The 21,278-nt window shown below is 42.1% G+C and overlaps 1 protein-coding gene across 2 annotated transcripts in view; it reads left to right on the forward strand.

Moving 5' to 3' along the window:
- Positions 1-12,739: 12,739 nt before the first annotated feature.
- Positions 12,740-21,278, forward strand: part of EMILIN2 (elastin microfibril interfacer 2) — a gene marked incomplete at its 5' end in the record, with an annotated part of 53,367 nt that continues 44,828 nt past the window's right edge. For both annotated transcript variants that reach the window (XM_080821833.1, XM_080821834.1), the window contains 2 exons: positions 12,740-12,873; positions 13,389-13,511. In XM_080821833.1, coding sequence (XP_080677959.1) covers positions 12,740-12,873; positions 13,389-13,511 — 257 coding nt within the window. The remainder of the gene's footprint in view (positions 12,874-13,388; positions 13,512-21,278) is intronic.

Below are 21,278 nucleotides of genomic sequence, written 5' to 3' on the forward strand. Positions count from 1 at the left end.
TACAAAACATTGTTGAAAGAAGGTCAAAATAAATGAAAAATCTCATATTTGTGGATGGGAAGACTTGCCTGTTAAGATGACAGTACTCCCAAGTGAATCTACAGATTCAACACCATCCCTATCAGAATCCAGCTAACTTCTTTGCACAAATTAATAGTTGATTCTGTAATTCATATGGAATTGCAAGCAACACAGAATAACTAAAATTATACTGAAAAAATAACAAATAAAGACTCGGATATCCCAGTTTCACAACTTACTAGAAAGCAACAATAACCAAGACAATGTGATTTGAGCACAAAAATAGTCAGATAGCTGAATGGAAGAGAACTGGAGTTCAGAAATTAACCTATGCTTCTATGGTCAGTCAGCTGATTTTCAGCAAGGATGTCAAAACCAACCAAAGGGGAAACAGTCTTTTGACAAAGGGTGTTGAAACAACTGGATAGTCACATGGAAAAGAATTAAATTGGACCTTTCCCTTATACCATGTACTAAAATTAACTCAAAATGGACCAAAGACCTAAATATTAGAACAAAAGTAAACTCATAGAAGAAAAGATAGGGATAAATCTTCATGATACAGGATTTGATTTGACAAAGAATTCTTAGATGTGACACTGAAAGCAAGAACAATAGAAAATAAGATAAATTAGACCATCAAAATTAGACAGTTTTTGTTTCAAATAAAACTATCAAAGTAAAGTGACAACCACCAGAATGGGAGAAAATATTTACCAATCATACATCTGAAAGGGACCTATACCTACAACATTATAAAAACTCTTACAACTCAAAAATTCAAATCAAAACAGTATGGTTTTGCATAAAAATGGGTAAATTAATGGAAACAGGAAATAAGCCCATGTATACATGATCAATTAATTTATGATGAAAGAGCCAAGAATATACAATGGGGAAAAGACAGTCTCCTCAATAAATGGTATTTGGAAAACTGGCCAGCCATCATACACAAAAATAAATTTGAAATGGATGAGAGACTTGAATGTAAGACTTGAAACTTAAAACTCCCAGAAGAAAACATAGGTAGTAAGCTCCTTGACATCAGTCTTGGCAATGATTTTTTGGACCAAAGACAAGGAAAGCTTAAACAAACATAACATCAAACTAAAAAGCTTCCACACAGGAAAGGAAACCATCAATAAAAAGGCAACCTACTAAATGAGAGAAGATATTTACAAATCGTATATCCAATAAAGGGTTAATATCTGGAATATAATTTTTAAAAACTCCTCAATAACAAAAAGCAATCTGATTAAAAAATGGACAGAGAATCTCAATAGACATTTTTCCAGAAAAAACATGCGGATGGACAGCAGGCATTTGAAAAGGTGCTCAGCATCATTAATCATCAGGGAAATGCAAATCAAAACCACAGTGAGATACCACCTCATACCAGTCACAAATGTCTATTTTCAAAAAAAAAAAAAAAAAAGTGTTGTTGAGGATGTGGAGAAAAGTGACCCCTTGTTCACCATTGGTGGAATTTAAATTGGTACAGCCACTATGGAAAACGTATAGAGATTCCTCAAATAATTAAAAATAAAACTACCATATGATCCAGCTTGTGGGTATTTATCTGAAGAAAACTAAAATAGTAACTCAAAAAGATATGTGCACCCCCAGGTTTATTGCAGACTAGTCACAATAACCAAGGTATGGACATAATCTAAACGTCCATCCATGAATGAATGGTTAAAGAAGTTGTGGTATATATATACAATGAAATACTACTTATCCATTAAAAAGAATTAGATCGTGCCATTTGTGACAAGAAGGTTGGACCTTGAAGTTATTACGCTAAGTGAAATAATTCAGACCCAGACTAATATTGTATGATTTCACTTACATCTGAAATCTAAAAAAACAAACAAACCCAAACTCACAGATAGGGAGAGCAGATTGGTAGTTGCTAGAGGAGGGGACGAGGGAAGTGGGCAAAATGGGTAAAGGGGATTGAAAGGTGCAAAGTTCCAATTACAAAATAAATAGGTCATGCAGGTGTAATGTACAACATGGTGACTATAGTAAATAATACAGCATTGCGTATTTGAAAGTATTGCATATTGAAACTATGTATGATGATGGATATCAACTAGACTTGTGATGATCATTTTGCAACATATACAAATATTGAATTATTATGTTCTATACTTGAATATTATAATGTTATATGTCAATTATAACTCAATTTTATAAAAAAAGAAATTTTTAAAAATCTAATAACCCTTAAAGAAATTTAAAGATCTAATCATCCTTTTTAAAAAGTAGTGGAGGGGCATCTGTTAAGTCAGTTAAGTGTCTGATTTCAGCTCAGGTCATGATCTCAAGGTTCTGGGATCTAGCCTCACAACGGGCTCCCTGCTCAGTGGGGACACTGCTTCTCCCTCTCCCCACCCCCTGCTTGTGCTCTCTCATTCTCCCTCTCAAATAAATAAATAAAAATCTTTTTAAAACAATTAAAAAATAGGGACGCCTGAGTGGCTCAGTTGGTTAAGTGGCTGCCTTCGGCTCAGGTCATGATCCCAGCATCGGGCCCCTTGCTCAGCAGGGAGCCTGCTTCTCCCTCTGCCTACCACTCTGTCTGCCTGTGCTCGCTCACTCTTTCTAACAAATAAATTTTAAAAAAAAATTAAAAAATAGGGGTGCCTGTGTGTCTCAGTGGGTTAAGCCTCTGCCTTCAGCTCAGGTCATGATCTCAGGGTCCTGGGATCGAGCCCCACATGGGGCTCTCTGCTCAGTAGGGAGCCTGCTTCCCTCTCCCCCTCTGCCTGCCTCTCTGCCTCCTTGAGGTCTCTCTCTCGCTGTCAAATAAGTAAATAAAATCTTAAAAAAAAAAAAAAAAAAGAATTGAGCCCATCATCATTTGGAAAAAGATTAAAAAATAAAAAATAGTGGAAAATCTAAATTTTTGAATAAGCTGAATAAATAATAGAAAGGGGAAAATGAAGAGAGAAATCCTAAAGCAATAAGAGGCAGAATAAGGTGATTTAATGACACCTTGGCATCACAGAGTGGTCAGGGGTCCAGAGGTTGTGAAGATCAGTCCTGCTCTCAGAACCAAGCCCTTCCCAGAAAACAGTGTATTTTGACTCCATATAAACAGTCAAAAGATATTTTGACAAGTATATTAAATATGTTTTGAGCCTCAATCTGAGTGAAAATGTAGTCAAGCTTGTAGAGCTTTCTAGAGATAGACAAATGCATCATGATATCCTTAAAACATTTCTGTTTCAAAGCATCACCCAAAGCTATCTTTTCAGGATGATTTAAAGGATAGAGATTCCCATTTTGCCAGGTATGCTTTTTAAAAGATTCTTCCTTATTCTAAAATGTATATATCTATTACATTACATCAAATGTTTTATTTATATCAGTATATGTGAGAAATGAAGCAAACATCCACTTAATAACTAAATACCTACAAGAACTAAATGTCTGTGAGGAATAAGAATGCTGCTCTAAAAGCACCCATGTGCCCTTCTGGATCTGTTAGCTCTCCCTCTCTAGAGGAAACCACTCTCCTGCCTTGTTTCTCTCTTCCTTGTCTTTACAATCTCATCACATAGTATGTATCCCCAAACATTAATTAGGTATTAATTTGCACTTCCGTGATATTAAAGAGGTTGAATGTATTTTTTTTAAAGATTTTATTTATTTATTTGACAGACAGAGATCACAAGTAGGCAGAGAGGCAGGCAGAGAGAGAGGAAGGGAAGCAGGCTCCCTGCAGAGCAGAGAGCCCGATGTGGGGCTCGATCCCAGGACCCTAAGATCATGACCTGAGCCGAAGGGAGAGGCTTAACCCACTGAGCCACCCAGGTGCCCCAGTTGAGTGTATTTTTTGTTGGCCATTTGAGTTTCCTCTTTTGTGAAGTGCAGAGTCAAGTCTTTTTGTCCTTTTTACTGTTGGATTGTCTTTTTCTTCTTAATTTGTTGTTGTTGATTTGTTAAGTTCCTCTATCCATTCTTTATCAGATACATGTTGCAAACATGTAAGAAGACCGGGAGGTACCCGGATGAGCTTCAAGAACAGGTGAAGACTCCAGGGTCTTGCAGGTGGAGTTAAAGTTCTCCAGACATGGAGAAAATTCCACACAGAGGGAACAGTTTATGCAAAGATTATATTTGTTTAAGGACCTCCAATTAACATAATTTGGAAAACGTAAAAAAGGAGAAAGAACCACTTTCCCTTCTCAGACCTCCCCAGGCAAATTAGATTTGCTTCTGGATTTAACATTTTTAGTTTTAATGTGGATGAAACAGATTTGTGTGTTTGTCCAGTTTGGGCTTTCACTCGGCTCTTTGAAGCCTCATCTCTGATAAAATACAGTGTATTTCTGGACAAGGGGGAGGCAGGAAATTAAGGGAAACCATCCTCTTAAAAAAGTTGTTTTTATTATCCAGACTTGTTCCCTTAAAATTTTTGAAGTACCCTAAAGAAGGGTTTAAAACTTCAACCTAAAGAGATCATTAGATTATTCATAATCAATCTGTCCTTCGGAGGACATAATTTATTTGAATTTCCTTGGGCATCACTTAGGAACAGCAAGCAGTTCAAAGCTTGAGATGGATTTTCCTCTTATTTGTTATTTCTACAGTTGACAGATCTTTTTTGGCTAAGCAGGGATTTGGCAATGTTGGGTTCTTGATTCCAGCTTTTTAAAAGTGCAGTTAAGGAAAATTGTAATTCTGAGGTGACATACGTTTGAAACCTCATTTGGCCTCTTATTACCTCATTCATTAGAGCAGAAACACTCTGGCTGGAGATCACATGCTGTGGCCCAGGGAGAGGGTGACTCTTATTTTGTTCTCCAGCTGACTGGGCCTCAGAGCGGGGTGGAGGAAGACTGAAAACAGTCATTTCTTGGCTGCACTGGTCAGGCGGGAGGGCCTCTCTAAGCATGGGTCCGTTTACAAGTGAGAAAGAGAAACAAGGTCTCCGGAGGTTGGCCTCACCAGTTAGGTGGATATGATGTGAACAGAGTTGGTAAAGGTCCAAGAAAAACTTCACAGAGGTTTAGATTTATTCGAGCCTTTTACATTTGTTCAAAGATAAAACTGAAGTATCCTCTTCTCTTCTAAGTTTGAGTTTTCGACTTGTTTTCAAGTTAGCATCCCCAGATCCCAGTTCTCTCCCAAATGCAATGCCACTTTCCTTCCTACGTATAAAACGTATGTTACCTCGTTCAACTCTCTTACGAAAGTCTGCTTTCTTTCACTTTATTCAACGAATGTTATTAAATAAAGTGCAATGTGCCAGACACTATGCCAAATACAGGGATCAAACATAAGATGAATTAGAAATGTTTTTTTTTCTTCAATATATATTCAAAACTAATGGATGATGATGGAAGTCAGAATCAGTGTGACTTTTGGGAAGGATTCATGATTAGAAGGAGCCATGAGGGGCCCTGGGGTGCTGGTTATGTTTTCTTCACAGTTTGGGTGCTGGTTACACAACTGTGTTCAGTTCATGAAAATTCATTGAGTCACTTATGACTTAGCCACTTTTTATAAGAATGCTACACTTTGGGGTGCCTGGGGGGGCTAAGTTGGTTAGGTGTCTGCCTTCAGCTCAGGTCGTGATCTCAGGATCCTGGGATTGAGCCTCGAGTTGGGGGTCCCTGCTCAGCAGGAAGCCTGCTTCTCCCTCTCCCTCTAACGCTTCCCCTGCTTGTGCTTTCTCTCTGTCAAATAAATAAATGACTAATAAATTAAAAAGAAATAAAGAATGCTATACTTTGATAAAATTCACAGGAGAAAACCATAATCTACAAATATTTATTTTTAAAAATCCTTCATGAAACTGGAATCCCTAGTACTAAAGGGGAAGATTCTTTTTGGGTTGAAACACATTGGAACTGAGTTCTGATAGGGTTTTTGTTTTTTTTTGTTTTTTTTTTTTTTCCTAATGTCCGTCCTATTTCTCCCAGGAATCCTGGCACCACTTTGCCCTCAAACAGCCCTTTGGAAAGCATAACCTCAGAATATTCAGGGAATAAAATATTTTGTTTTTGTATTTTTAAAAGCTAGGGGAAAACATGTAAGGATGCACTAGAAAACTAAGGCACTTTCCTGCTTGACCCCTCAACATTCTCCACGACACTCTTGTCTCACCTGTATTTTCCATTGGTCAAAAGATAGTAGTAACTTTTTTACTGCTCATAGCTTATTAATTATGTTTTAGTTTTTTTTTTAACCAGTGAATGTTCAGAGATGTCAGTGGGGCCTAGAAGGAGAGCTCTGCCACTATTTAAATGTGCTAGAACCAAGCCAGAGCAGTTATAGAATGGAGCAGCACAGTGCTGTGTTCTCAGCTCCCGAGGATGAGTGTAAGTGATTAAGTGCAAGAAGACAGAGCCAAGGAAAGCTCATGAAAATATCTACCTTCATCAACCAACTAAACAACCAAGTCTTTGCTGCTTAATCAACTTTTTAAAAAAGATAATATAAACTTCAAAAAGTTACCAAAATGTGTATGAGGCAATAAGAGAAGAATTTGATGGAAGTGAAGTTTTGACTCGGAGAAAACCAATTATTTCTCATTTTCTGATTTTATTATTTGCATTGACATTTACTAATATGTTAGCCTTTATAAAGGCTAAACAAACATAGCGTGGCTTTCAGTTCATTTTAGGCCTCTTAGAATGACCATATAATTTATTGTTCAAACCCAGGCACTTTTGAAGATGAAAGAAGATGCTAAAAGTAATAAATAGTGTTAACTGATCTGCAACAGGAGTAACCTGGGACTGGCCCGGGGAAATCAGGACATCTGCTTACTCTACCTATTGTTAGATAAGGGAAAAAGAGAACCAGAGTTGTTTTGTTTTGTTTCCACCAGCCTATACTGCTCTCCTTCTTGTTTAGTAGTCCTCAATCCTACCTGGCCTGTCTGCCTCACCTACCCACCCCCCCCCCACCTCTGGCTACATCTAAGACCACATACCTTGGTCTGGCTACTTCACCAGCTGGCCACATTAGAAACATACCAGGTACAAGTCACATTAACTGCCCCTTCCTTGCTAACAATTACATTCATTTTTTTATATCATGGTGGATTTAAAGCAAAACAAAAACTGTAACACTTACCTTAAACCCATACTTCTCCACAGACTTTCCTAATTAACATCCAACTTTTCTGATTGTATAAGCTCTATTTTTTCATCATCACCTAGCTACACAGTTTTTACTATGCTATATTCTCTTTACCAAATGTAGCACTATGTTAAATCATTTCAGTCAATTAAGATGAGAAAGAACTCAATCTGTTTTTCTCTGGCTCCCACATTGCCCGGTACAGTTTTGAATATGCACAACTTCCCCAATATGTTTACTGATCAAACAAATCTTCTGATGGCCACAAAATTCCAAGAACTTTCCTTTATCCTCCCAAATGTATCAATTTCTTACTGTTCCTGGACTTAAGTTGAAATACCATTCATCCTCATTATTCATAAATTCTGCTTACCAACTTACTAAATTTATTTTTAAATCTAAAAGAAGCCATACTTATAGAATTTTCACAGTCATTTGTAGACTTGTGCAGAGAGGCAAACACTTCCTTGCCCAATGTGCTTATTCCCAGCCAAGATCCAGCAAGACAATGCTCTACCTTCTTATTTTCCCTTTCATATTACAAATTAGTGTCCTTTTCATGGTAAATTTAGTGTCACTTTTTTTTTTCATTTTGTGCTCTTTGTTGGTGATTTTGCTGTTTAAAATGGCTCCCAACCATATTGCCAAAGTGCGAGCTAGTGTTCCTAAGCACAAGGCTATCCTATGCCTTACAGAGAAAATATGTGTTAGTTAAGCTCTGTTCAGGCATGAATTACAGTGATGTTGGCCATGAGTTTGATGTTACGGAATCAATGTTATGTATTGAATAAGATATCTTTAAATAGAAACACACATAATACAAGGTTATGTATTGACTGGTTGACAAAACCTTTGTGACCAGAGGCTTGTAGGAACCTAACCCTATATTTCCCCTAGGAGCAACTGTTCAGTATTAGCTAATTCAGTGTTGGCAGCAACTTTATACAACATACTACATCAAATAAGGAGAATTGACCATACTTAAGTACTCATCACATTATTCAGAACTGCATAATCTGAAATACTAAAAAGAATGAATTTGCTCATGAATACTTTTTGAATGAGCATAGACCAAGATTGTGGTAAAATTTAATAATGGATTTTATAATCATCAAACATATTCTATTTAGAACATTTTGTTGATTCCAGAATAATCGACTCTTATTCAATAAATAAATGATGAACTACAACATAGTTTGATGTGGCTCATATATGAAGACACTACTGCCTAAGCTATTATAGCTCTCTTGGAAACAAATCAAATCCTAAGAGCCTATTTTTGTCAGTTATTTCTTATAAAGAAAAAATGTATTCAAAACCACACCATAAGTGTAACAGCAATGAGTTCTCAAACATATTATTTGGCTATAGGAAGCATTCTTGGGACAAAGGAACATCTGAAAAAAATTAAGCAATATGGAATTAGAAACTAATTTCATCTTTTTGAGAAAGAAGAAGTTCACAACTGAGTTGCCTGATAATCTGAGTTATTGATCCTTCCAAAGATCTCACTGAATTGTCCTAAAATAAATTTCTTGGTAGAGGATGAAATCTCCTGAACAATAAGCTGAGCTATATGTTCCCCCCTGGGGCAATAAAAAAGAAAACTGGGCTGGAAGTCAAGAACCCAGTATTCCATTCCTGACTATTACATTTAGTCATTCTGAATGAGTCATGCATGTGCTTTCATGACAGCCATTTCTTCATATATTTCTTACTTAGAAAGAAGAAGAAGGATAGTACATGGTCCGCTGCCCACGTCAGCTGGCACAAACAAAGAATGACAAAACTCCTGAACCTGACTGCAAATTTGTTGCAGTGCTGATGTGGTAAGAGTAACAATTGTGAATATTCATCTTCCACTTGCCAGGCACTTGTCAATAAGCCTGGCACTGTGCCAGGCAGTTCACATGTGATAACCCAACTAATCTCCCAACAGCCCCACAAGGCATTCCCATTTTCAGAGCAGAAAGTGGAGGATCGAGAGGCCTACCGACTTGTCTGAGATCATTCTGCTAAGAGGCAAGGGTACTCAATTTTGAACATTATGTTAACTCCATTGCATGAGCCCTTAACCACTGTTTGTTTTCATGTGTGATTTCAGGCATGATTTTAACTTTTCACGGTCTTGAAGTTCTCTTGTGATAGTTTAAAACGTATTAAGTCACACACCCCTGATCAATATTGGGAGATTTGTTCCTGATATCTCTCAAGAGAGATGATTAAAATAATGGCCATAATTCTTAATAATGTCACCGAATCAATCAACTGATAAATAAGACAAATCTTGGGTTCAGAAGATACTGAGATTTTTAAATCTTTAGCTATACACAGCAAATGGGATATTCGCAAATAAGTACATTAAGAAAATTTGAAGAGAGCAATTGTTCTTTGTTTTGTTTTGGTCTATTTGAACAAAGCCTTTGATAAGACAAGAAAGTAGCTGCTGTTTGTAAATTTTGAAGTCTAGGAACTCACTGAATTCATTCTGAAGGTGCCTTGCCCAGTGGATGCCTATATCAAATGTAACTGATTGAAATTGTATCGACCAAACATTTGCATTCCAAAACAGACCAAGCTAGAGTGCAGTTAATTTTTTTTAATTTTTCTCAGAGATATTTCTGTCTCTCTTTCACTACCAACTTGCATTTCTTTTTAATGAAGTGCATCTTATCATTAACTTATGAATGTATAAGGCATTTTTGTAGGGTGTATTATGTTAGGAATGCTTTGAAATAAAAATTTATTCAAGATACCCAGTCTTCAAGGACTTTTCCCCTCCTCATTAGATAAGCAGCACAAAGAAGCAGTAAAGACACCTAAGAGTATGCCTAGATATCAGGGGAACTTTTTTGAGTTCTAGAAAGCAAAGACAAGAAATGAAAAGGATGGGACACCCAGGCTAGTCTTATGACTCTTGACCACATACATCCTAGATGCAAATCAGTTCATCTTGATCAAGCATCATGTGCTGATGACTGAATGTGAGGATGGGGAAAATTACCCACCTGCTGCCTCTGTGATGGTCATCCACTCTCCTCCACCAGGTAACTGAAAGGGAGTCTGGGGATACTGGGGGCCCAGGAGTGAGGGAGTCTGGGGGTATTGGGGGCCCTTCTCATGGAGCAGTGAGATATGCCCCCAAGCACAGAGCCTGATGGGCATTTTTATCATGACCAACAGTGAGGGAATAGGTTTAAGGAAGCAGGTCTAACTTTGCATTTTTGCTTTAGCTACGTTGGTCACAGAGTGGGAGTAACTATGGGGCACTTTGATTTTAAAAGCAGAAGAAATGCCTTCAGATTGTGATAAGAAACTGACAGTTTTCAAGTGGTTGTTTAAAGTAGTTGGCAGCTTATAAAGAATTCACACTTAGTAGCATTCTGCCAGTGACTCCGCCGTTATTCCTTATGGCTAAGGTTGCATGACCTGCCTTATTAGTCTGTCTCCTCATGTACTCTCTATCCTCAGGATTCTTCCCTCTGCTTTCTGGAGATGGCTTTCTGGTTCCCAAGTTTGATGTGTCTGTTCCTGTAGCTAGAGAAGAGAAAGGGAAGAGGGTCCCTTGAGATCTTGGTCTCAAGTCTTCCTAAGAGTCAAAAGTCTTCTTCCATCTTCCCAGAGCAGCCCCTCACCAGGTACACGTGGGCACATGTCTAGAGAAACACATGTGACAAATACTGCCTCACATCATTGTACATCAGACAATTTCCACCCTTCACTGCACAGGAATGCCTGGAAGCTCTGTAAACACAGAACCTAGGTCAGTTTTGGCTCACTTGTGAATCCTCGGTACTTTCGCATAATGCCTAGCTTATCACAGATGCTCAGAATAAAATCTATCTATTGGTAAGTACCATTTATAGCTGATTAAATATAGTGTTGTGGTCATCTCAATGGAAAGTTGGTCCTCAAGCTCTTGGACTAGAATACACCTTCCTATTATAATTTTAATTCAATGGAAAAAGTAGATTTGACATCAGTTCAACTTGCTCTCAAGTTTGAGAGTTACCTGTACTGAAGAGACATTGTGGTTAGCTGCTGGGTGTAGACATGCATCATTTGTGTTTCATTTTTTGTGTCCTGTTTCTTCCCTAAGACACTTCATGAACAAAAATGGTGTCAGGATGGGGACGATGGGAAGTCACAAAGACACAGATTGGATTATGCAAGACCACTTTTTATCCCTTTCTGTGATTTTTTCCCCTCTGGGTGGCTCTTCTGAAAGCTGGGATGACTTCAGCCCATTATGTGTGTGATCTTCTGTTTAAGAAAGTTCATGGATGGACTGTTTCCTTACATGGCATAATTTTCTGCTTGGCTTTTGTGAAATTTTTACTTAGGGAATATCCTTTCTTTCATTTGCAAATCGAAAAGCCCAACAACATCCTCAAGGCATATTAGAGATAAAATGGACCAATGGCTTCATTTAGGGAACACAGCAAATGTTTACTGTCCATATAACAGGCCACAGCCCACAACAACCTGTTCACTCATGGAAACTGTAGTTTATGCAGTCTGCAAATAACCTCACTCTAGTGCTCATTAGAAAAGCGGATTGATTGAAATACACTCCAGCATACAACACTTTGGTAGGGATTTTATGTGACATTCTTCTGTGGAGTTGCTTGGTCCCCAAAAGAAATTGGTGGAGATTAGTGTAACTCTAGGCAGAAAATATGTAAGCAAGCGAAAAGACCAAGGTCTAGCAGTGTTTGAACCGTTAGGAGCAAATGGGACCATTGTGGCCTTTCATGTTGACAGAAAAAGTTCAGAGTAGGACATCCGAAGCAGAGACTGTCAGATTTTCTTTCAAAATGTAGTGTAGCATTTATTAGAGTCTGATGCTGTGCTTCCGTCGCTGTTGTGAAGTGTGGGGCTGTCTCCCCGCTGCCCTGCACGTTCACTTGGACACTGAAATGGATGCATGAGGCAGAGTTAAGAGAAGAGAATCCGTGTTCATTTCCCCCTAGACTCTAAAGTCCAAATGTGAGGGGGAGTGGAGACGTCCTGCCAGGGGAGGCAACCCGAGTCCGTCCCTCCCAGGGACTGATAAAGATGTCCCTCACTGTCTCCGGGGAGCCGGCACCCGGGCACAGCAGGCACGACGTGAGGACGGCCAGACTCGCCGACTGCGGCCGCATCCCCAAGGGGCCGGGGCGCGCCTGCTGGAAGGTGGGAGGCGGAGTTGCTCCTCTTCTGGGAAGAGACCAAAGGAATGAGTAATTGGAAATTCTGTAACTTAGACCCTTCTCCCAAACTCTTTAGCCCTTTCACCCCAAGCCCCCTGCCGAGAGGCAAGGGCACCGGAGACAGGGAGCCGTGGTGGAAGGAGAGTCACGTTTCGGAGAGGGAAGTGAAATAAAGAGGGCGGCACCCGGGGGGACCTGTGCGTCATTGAGGGACCGAGGAGATGCGCGGGCGCACGGGGTGGAAAGGAGAAGTGGGAGCGAGAAGCCGGAGGGGGTGGCCGCGGAGTGCGGGTGGGGGCGTCGCGAAGCGCCCAAGCCTCTCCTGCCTTCTCTGGCCGCGCCCCGTCCGCCAGCAGCCTCGCGGCGCCAGCCTCGACCCTCAGCGCTCCGGATCCGGCCGGCGGGGCGCGCCCGCCGCGCGCAGAATGTGGCAGCGGACACGGCCCCGGCCCCGCGCGTCCTGGCGCTGGGCGCTGGCGTTGCTGACCCTGGGCGGCGCAGGGCTGTGCCACGCCGGCCCGCAGCCCATGCACCCCGTGCGGCCGGGAGCGAGGAACAAGTAAGTGCGCCGTCCCTCTCCCGGATCCCGACACCGAGCCGTGGGCCCCCAGCCTTCTCCTCCCCAACCCGCAGCCCGGTCCGCAGCTGCCCTGCCGAAGGCGAAGAGCAGCAGCCGGGGGTCCCTCTTGGGCTGTCCGGGTGGCGCCTCCTCCCGGGAGGGCCGTGCGCTCCACCGCCCGCGCGGTGGATCTCGCCAGCCCTTCCAGCAGTGCTGCCTCCGGGGCCGCGGGGCGCAGGGAGTGTCCCGCAGAGCAGGGCGACCAGGAATTACTGAAGCCCCTGGGACCACAGGCACTTTTCTTTACGTTTTTTGTCGGCTAAAGGTGCGCGTTCCCCGAAGGCGCAGCAGCGCTCCCTCCGATGGCTGCTTTGTGGGGCTCCCGCCTCCGCAGAGACGCGGGGCTCCCCGAGCCTTGCTCGGTCCGCGGCTCTCATCGGCTGGCCCCTTCTCCCCCAGCCTCATTGTTCTCAGGGTTTACACTGTGGCTTCTCTCTCTCTCTCCTTCACCCCAGGAACTGGTGCGCCTACATCGTGAACAAGAATGTGAGCTGCTCTGTGCTGGAGGGAAGTGAGAGTTTTATTCAGGCTCAGTACAACTGTCCCTGGAACCAGATGCCCTGTCCGTCGGCGCTGGTGTAAGTCCTTGAGCGGGCGGGGTGCGTCGGGGCCTGGGCGGTGGGTGGCGTCGGAGGGTTGGGCTCCAGCCCGTCCGTAAATCTCTTCCAGAGAGAGAGAAAACTCAGCAGCTGAGAAGTCTGAGCGCTGAACGCTGAACGGGGTCCCGGGCGCGCTGGGGGATTTTAGAAGCGTGTGTTGCCCTGAGGACCATAGAGGATGCGCACGACTTGCGAGCTTGTGATCACCGGGGTATAGGAGGGGTGAACGAAGCCCCCACCCCCACCTCTTTTTTTTTTCCTTTCAATTTTATTACTAACATAAGGCAGCTGGACCTAATTAGATCCATATTGTGTGTGTTGGGACACACAGAAGATTCCAAAATGTATACGGCTAAAAACGTTGAAATGTAGGATTAGCTGAGAGGTTTTTTCTAGCCCGTGTCCTAAAAAAGGCGAGTTTTGTCCAAATGGCCCCATAAAACGGACCTCTTCCAGTGTTGTAGCCCTTTAAATTGAAGTCCCAGCAATAACTTGCTTAAAAGTGAGTCATTTTTTTTATGTTAGATTTGGGGATTCAGCAAAGACTTTGTCGGGAGAAAATGGTCATCTTTTTGATGAGAATTAATCATCTTTTTGCTTATAAAGATTTCATCATCTTAAAAAAAAAAAAACAAGGAGGAAGCAGTGCGATGGAATAGATATTCCGTTAACTACCCTCACACACACTCAGTTGTCTTCTGGCAATCCTTTGTGTTTTTGTGTAAGTTGGTTATCAGAGGAGGAGTGGTATGAATCAATGGCTGTTGGGGAACACATGGGATGGTTGAAATGAATTGTTTTCCCCTAAGAATAAGTTGTTTGTCTTAGGGCACTGTTGTCATTACAGCAAAGAATAGCCAGTAGGCGGATCTGTCTTTGGCAAAGCAAAGGGACAGACTGAAACTGTACTCCAGGAAATCTTATTCCAGAAGGCGGTAGATGAGGCTTCAGGCTTTGTGGGGTGGAAGTCGCCTCTGGATCATTCCACTTGGGCTGTTGTGGGAACTGCAAACAGGGAAGGGATAATTCCTGGTAGGCCAAGAGCAACAACAACAACCGCCTAGAAGAGACATACATCCCCCCTCGAATATACAGAGGTACAGGCAGACATGGAATCCCTAGCTCCCTGAGCTGGATTTGTCAGAGGGGATGCATGCTGTCATAGTGCCTGTATCTGTACTCCGCAGTTTGTAGACCTCACAGTCCATGACAGCAGTCAGGGAAAGGAGAACCGAGTAAGATTTTTACATTGTGGCAGAGACATGAACTAAGTACTCAACACAGTTTGAATGGATGTGCTTAAACTTAGAATTATTAGTCAGGAACATTTCATTTGTTTTACCCAAGAACTGCATTTTGTGGTTTGCTATTATCTAAAGACTTGTGGCAACTCAGATAAATGAATTTTTCATTTGGGGAGGTCATGCTTTTCCTTTAAAAGATGTTTTTCTTTTCTTTTAAATTGTCTGAAATTCTTTTAGTGCTTGCAAAATTAAATGATGATTTAATTGTTGTATTTGACCAAAACTCCGTGGAACAGATTCTTTGTCGTCAGTGAGGAGCAAATCATCTCCAGATCAGCAGGTTAATGAAAGGCAGTTGGAACATATTTTTGCCACCCAGTGGGAAGGACAACAAAAATTGCTATAAGAAATGACAGATATTTCTGTTGTTTTCTTAAAAAGAACCAAAATAAGTGACCTGGGTGTTTTTTTTTTTTTTTCAGTAATAGCCACCTAAACAATTCAATTGTTTTTACATTTTAGATACTGCATTGTAAGTGTGAAATTTTAAAAATAACAGACTGTTTTAGCTGATCAATCTGAACATTTTGAAATGTAAATAGTTAATTCAGTCTTGACTTTTTTCTTTCTGTTTCTTTAGAGCTAGAAAAGGAATGGTTTACCTTATTTTTCAACTACTAAATGTATCCTAAATTTTGATGCTTGGTGGATGATGGAAGTTAGAGCTTCTTTATACGTAAAGAAATGAATGGCTATTTAACATGGAATTTCCCAGGTGTTTCTGATGAATCCAGAAGTCCCAGTCACTTCTCTCAATTCATGGGGTCATTTTCAGGTGAGGTCTTCAGGATTTGATCCTTAGAACCTGAGGCTGGAGGTTGGCCGAGAGGTTGGAGCCAGAATGCAGTTTGGCAGCTGGGGCCCGCTGAGTACCTGGGAGGGGCAGGTGTGCACCAGCAAGGCCTTGCGAGGATTGGGGCTGAGTGGAGTTTCTAGGCATGGTGGAGGGAAAGGAGAAGGAGGAACCAGAAAGGAGAGAGCAAAGCCAACTTTAGACGAGGAAACTTCATCTTAGGGACCTCAGGAGGGGAGGTCCATAGGTTGAGGGGTCCCGTGAGGCTGGTGGCTTTAGCTAGCAGGAAGAATTTGCTTCTGCAGAAAGGACAGTGTCAGGTCAGTGGCGGACAGGCATTGTAGTTCATGTGAAATTAAGGCAATAGGTCAAGAGCGAACTCGGTAACACAGGCATCACATATGTTCCAAAGTCTTCGGTGGAAAAAAGGGAGTTGATAGTAGCCAAGCAGGTGAAGAATCACTTAAAGAGAAAATGCTGCGTGTTCTGAGATGGAAGTGGAGAAGCCAAGGGAGACGCTGAGCATACTCTCAGACAGGGGGGGAAATCAGCTAGGAAACGAGGTTTAATGGGAAGTCCATAGAAATAAGTGGAGAACATCTGTGCTTGGTCGTGTCATTGGGCACTGAGCCTCGGTGGGCTGTACAGACCTAGCCCATGTGCCTTTCCAGAAGGGTTAGACCTTGCTCCGTTTGCATATATGAAGAGCCTTTGATTCCAGGTTGCAAATTTGGGTATCGTTATGTGAAACTAGGGCAGAGAGGGTGTTTGTGTATGTGGGCATTTTGAGTCATTATTTTTCTGACACTGAAAGAAACTTGTGTGTGTCAGATGCTGCATTAGGGCTTTTTATTCCATAGATGAGGTTATTTAATTCTTGCAACAGCTGTTCAAGATGGAAACCATGGTCCCCCTCTTGCCAATGAGGAAACAGAGGCTAGATGTTCCCTAACTTATCTATGGTCATGTGACGCTAAGTGGCTGAGCTGCCCGCAAACCCAGGGCTTCTGGCCTTTGGCCCCATAGCTATGGAGAATGCATTTGTTTGTTTTAGTGTGTGCCTTTTGTGGATTGCCCAGTACTCAACTATTAAGAACAATTACACCTTTCGTAAAAGGCAATTCCCATGTAAAAGTGATTGAGAGCTGTTTGTGTGGGTTATTTGCTTCAACGCATTGGACTGTATAATTTTTATACTGTTCACTATGCTATACAGTTTGTTTTCTTTTAAATTTTTTCCATTTTATTGAGATTTAATTGACATACAGCACTGCATAAATTTAAGATATACAGCCTAAGGACTTATATATGTTGTGAAATGATTGTCACAGTAAGTTAACATCCATCATCTCATGGAAACAACAACAAAAAGGGCAAGTTTTTTCCTTGTGATGCAACCCTTAGGATCTACTCTCTTAACAGATTTCAAATACACCATACAGCAGTGTTAACTACACTCATGTACATTACATCCCCAGAACTTTGTTACAACTGGAAGTTTGCACCTTTGACCACCTTCGTCCAGTTCCCACTCACCCCACGCTTCCCTTTGTTAGCCACAAATCTGAATTTTCTGTGAGTTTGTGTATTTCTTTTAGATTCTATGCTTAAGTGAGAATATACACATACATACTATGTATGTCTACATACAGACATACAGATTTTCTTTCTCTGACTTACTTAACTTGGCATAATGCCCTCAAGCTCCATCCTTACATGGTAGGATTTTTTTAAATGACAGAATAGTATTCCATTGTATATATAAACCACAACTTCTTTATCCGCTCATCAGTCAGCAGACGCGTAGGTTGCTTCCATGTCGTGAGCATGGGATGCAGACATCTGTTTAACATCGAGTCTTTGTTTCCTTTGCGTATATACCAAGAAGTGAAGTTGCTGGATGATAGGGTACTTCTATTTTTAACTTTTTGAGGAACCTCCACGCTGTTTTCCGTAGTGGTTGCACCAATTTACATTCCCACCCACAGTGAACAAGCATTTCCTTTTCCCCACCTCTGCAGCAGCATCCATGTCTTATCCTTTTGATGTCTTATTTTAATGAAGTATTCAGGGCCTGACGGGCGAGAGAACCTCCCAGGGGCGCATTACTGTAATGAGAGGAGCCCCTTCATCCCCTTACATCTTCAGAGCAACTGCATGGCGGCATTATCCCCATTCTACAGAAGGTCATGTAGTTAGGAAGTAGTCGATCCTGGACCCAAATCCAGTCATAGTTCCCAGCCTTAGACTCTTCTCCCTCCACACCGCATGGTCCCTTGCTGTCTGGACCCAGACCCGAGGGTGAATGGGATGCCTGCCACAGCGGGTGCTGGGACATTGGCACCCCTGGTGAGATGGAAGGGAGGGGCGATGGTCTGAGGTTTCCTAGATCACTGTCTACATGGTGGTGGTGTTTGTGTGGACTGCTGGTAGGAGATGGCGCTATCTTCTCCTTCTTGGACGAGGCATTGTTTCCTTTCCTGCATCGTTCATGCATTGTGGCAGCGATTCTGGATAGTCCCTAACCTCCCACTCCACTGCATCAAGTCCAGCTGACTTCTGTTAGTATTTGAGGCATTTGAGGGGCGTCCTTTGTGCAGAGCAGCTGCCCTGTAGGGGAGGACATCTGGGGATTCCCAGCTGGAAGGCAGGATTATTTCCCTGTATTCGCTTTGCTACCAGCTCAGGGCTGAGGCTCTGTAGGGCGGGGTTTCCTACTCTGTGCCCACAAACTGACTTGGGTTTATCAGCATCTACCCAACCCTGCTCCTGCCCCCTCTTGGGTGTGTTGCATCGGGGTGGAATTTTTCCTATGAGCTCTTTAAAAGAATCTCATCAGTTGCGGGAGGAACTGGGTGGGACCAGCTACGGGAGCCTGTGCCGCTGTGATAACACAGAAGAAGAATTTGTGAATGTATAGCAGGTGTTGAGTTCTAAGTGCTGAGTTCCAGAACTACTCTTATTCTCAGATTCCAAGGGGAAGCAGATGGTCATTCAGTTGGAAGTAAAGTTGTCTATTAGAGAGCAATCTCAACCAGGAAAAGCTTTTTTTTTTTTTTTTTTTGGACAAAGAACACTTAAGGCTGCGAAAATAATGAGGACTTACACCTTCTAGAGTAAATTCTACAGTTTCTACATCTCCAGGAATGGAATTCCATTCATCTGGAACACGTGCCTCTTGTGTGTATAGCTTGGAGGGTAATTTTTTTTCCTTCAGCTTTTAAACATCTTGCAATCAGTTGGCTGTTAAAAGCTTTGCTCCTTGGGTTTGAGGGTAATTTGAATCAACTGAGGGAGCCTGAGCTGGTGTCTGGAGAAGGAGAGAATGCACGCTTGGAGCGACGGTCCCCCGACCCCAAGAGCCATGTGCACTTTCATCCCTTCTTCAGTTGGCCTCCCTTATCAGCTTTTTGGGGCTACCTCTGTCTTGTTGCCCTAGAATCTTCTGACCCTCTGTTCAAGCTTCTTTGTACTTTTGTTCTTTCCCTCTTCTTAGGTTCCTGATAGATCAGATGCTAGGTTTGTAGAGCCCTTCCACAGTCATGTTTTTCTTATCACAAGCTCAGCCAGATAAGTTAGGACAGAGACAGGGGTCTTAGAAGAAGTTTGTGGTTCTGGGCTACATTTTCCACCTTTCTTATTAAAATTAATGGGATTCAAATAGAGCTTGTGGTCTTAAAAACAATTGCTTCTCATTAAACCCCCTTTTTGTCCCTTTATTTGGTCTTTCCCCACTGATCTGTTCTCTGTTGGCACTTGGTAAATGAACTAAAATTCTGAGGTAGCCAGGAAAGGGGAGATAAATGGAGCAAGTGTCCCCTGAGGTAGTCCCTCTAACTGACTGATGTGGCCAATGTGTTCTGGAAGAGGAAATAGAAACCTTGGCTTCTGGCCTCTGTTCTACTGCCACTGAGCTGTGTGACTTTAGGCAAGTCCCTCAGCCTCTCTGAGGCACATTCTCCTCATCTCTACATTCCTGGTGAAGTACCATAGCTAACAGAACTTTTAAAAGTGCGCTGTCACGGTGGATGGGGTAACTGGGTCATGGACATTAAGGAGGGCACGTGATCTAATGAGCAGTGGGTATTTGTTTTGTTTAAAGATTTTATTTGTTTATTTGTCAGAGAGAGAGAGCACAAGCAGGCAGAGGCAGAGAGAGAAGCAGACTCCCCTCTGAACAAGGAGCCCGATGTGGGGCTCGATTCTAGGACCCTGGGATCATGACCTGAGCTGAAGGCAGTGGCTTAACCAACTGAGCCACCCAGGCATCCCAAGGGTGTTTTAGGCAACTGATGAACCACTGACCTCTACCCCTGAAACCAATAATACATTATATGTTAATTAATTGAATTTAAATACAAATAAGTTTAAGAAAAATAAACCATTTCCATTTGGTAAAAAGAAGAGTGCACTATCATACTCCTGTAGGGTACACTTAGCAGGAAATTCTTGTGAACATTCCTTATTCTCATTTGGAGTGTTGCTACTTCTCAGGTGGGCTTATCATTGAAGCCTTTGAATTTGAAGTTGACACTTCTGGGCATGTTAGAGAAGGTCTGAAGTGCTAAAAAAAAAAAATGAAATAAACTCCATAAACAAAGATAAGAATTAAGTAAATGAGTAAAATCAGCTTTCAGACATGACGTTGACTTAGAGAGTGCTGCGGAAGCAGAGTCAGCAATGGCTTCTTTGGGGGATGCACATCGGTGATTATGGACGATGTAAAGTAAACGTTCCGGGGGTGGTGGGCCCTGGTCGCTGGTCCTGCAGGTGGGTGCGTGCCCGTGGTTGCTGGGCGGCGAGCCAGAGGGACCTTCCAGGTTTCGTGAGCCTCGGGAACTCTGCTCATTCTCCCACCACCTTCCGGCCAGCCGCTGTGCTGCTCTAACCCTTTGCCTTGAGAAAAAGTCCTCTTCCTCTGATAACAGCAGGACGTCACTAAGGTTCACTGAGTGTGAATAATACAGTAAGTACTGCACAGCACAGTTACCCAGTGTTTTACATACTGGTCTTGAAAACCTAAAGCTGACAGACTGTACCAGTGTTCAGATGACGTACAGACTGTCACCCAAATGTTCTGACTTATTGCTGGTCCAAACAAACACTGACTTTTTTTTATGACTCAGAATTAACTGCTTCTGTCCTTGATAAAGCTGTTTTCTGGACTTAAAAATAACAAAGACCCACTTGATAAGATTATGCCAGCCAGACTTCTCCTCATGGAGAACAATTTTCCTGGACAGCTTGAGAGAGGAACATAGTTGTTGTCCACGTGACAGCAGTTCCTATTGGAGGAAAATAATGAAATGATTAAAATGAAACTCCCCAAGCAGTTTTCTTCTTTCTTTCTTGTTTTAAAGTGGGGATGTGTGCTGGACAAAAAAAGTAGGGGCGGTTCAAACTAACCAAATCCCTGGTTTGAAAATGCTGTAGAAGCAAACATTTCTGGGTGTGTTAGGACCCAGCTGTTCTTCCCACCCCCCGCCCGGCCCCCTCACTCTCCACTAAGAAAATATTAGATTAGGGAATACGCCTAAACATTATTCTCTGCAGTGTCAGCCTTTCAGGGCAGTGTATTTTACTAGGCATTTGCTTAAGAGACCAATGGTTTAGATGAAGCCTTCTCACACTGGCCGTTTCAATGAAAGG

Source organism: Martes martes (assembly GCF_963455335.1).
Source record: "Martes martes genome assembly, chromosome: 13".
Taxonomy (NCBI): Eukaryota; Metazoa; Chordata; class Mammalia; order Carnivora; family Mustelidae; genus Martes; species Martes martes.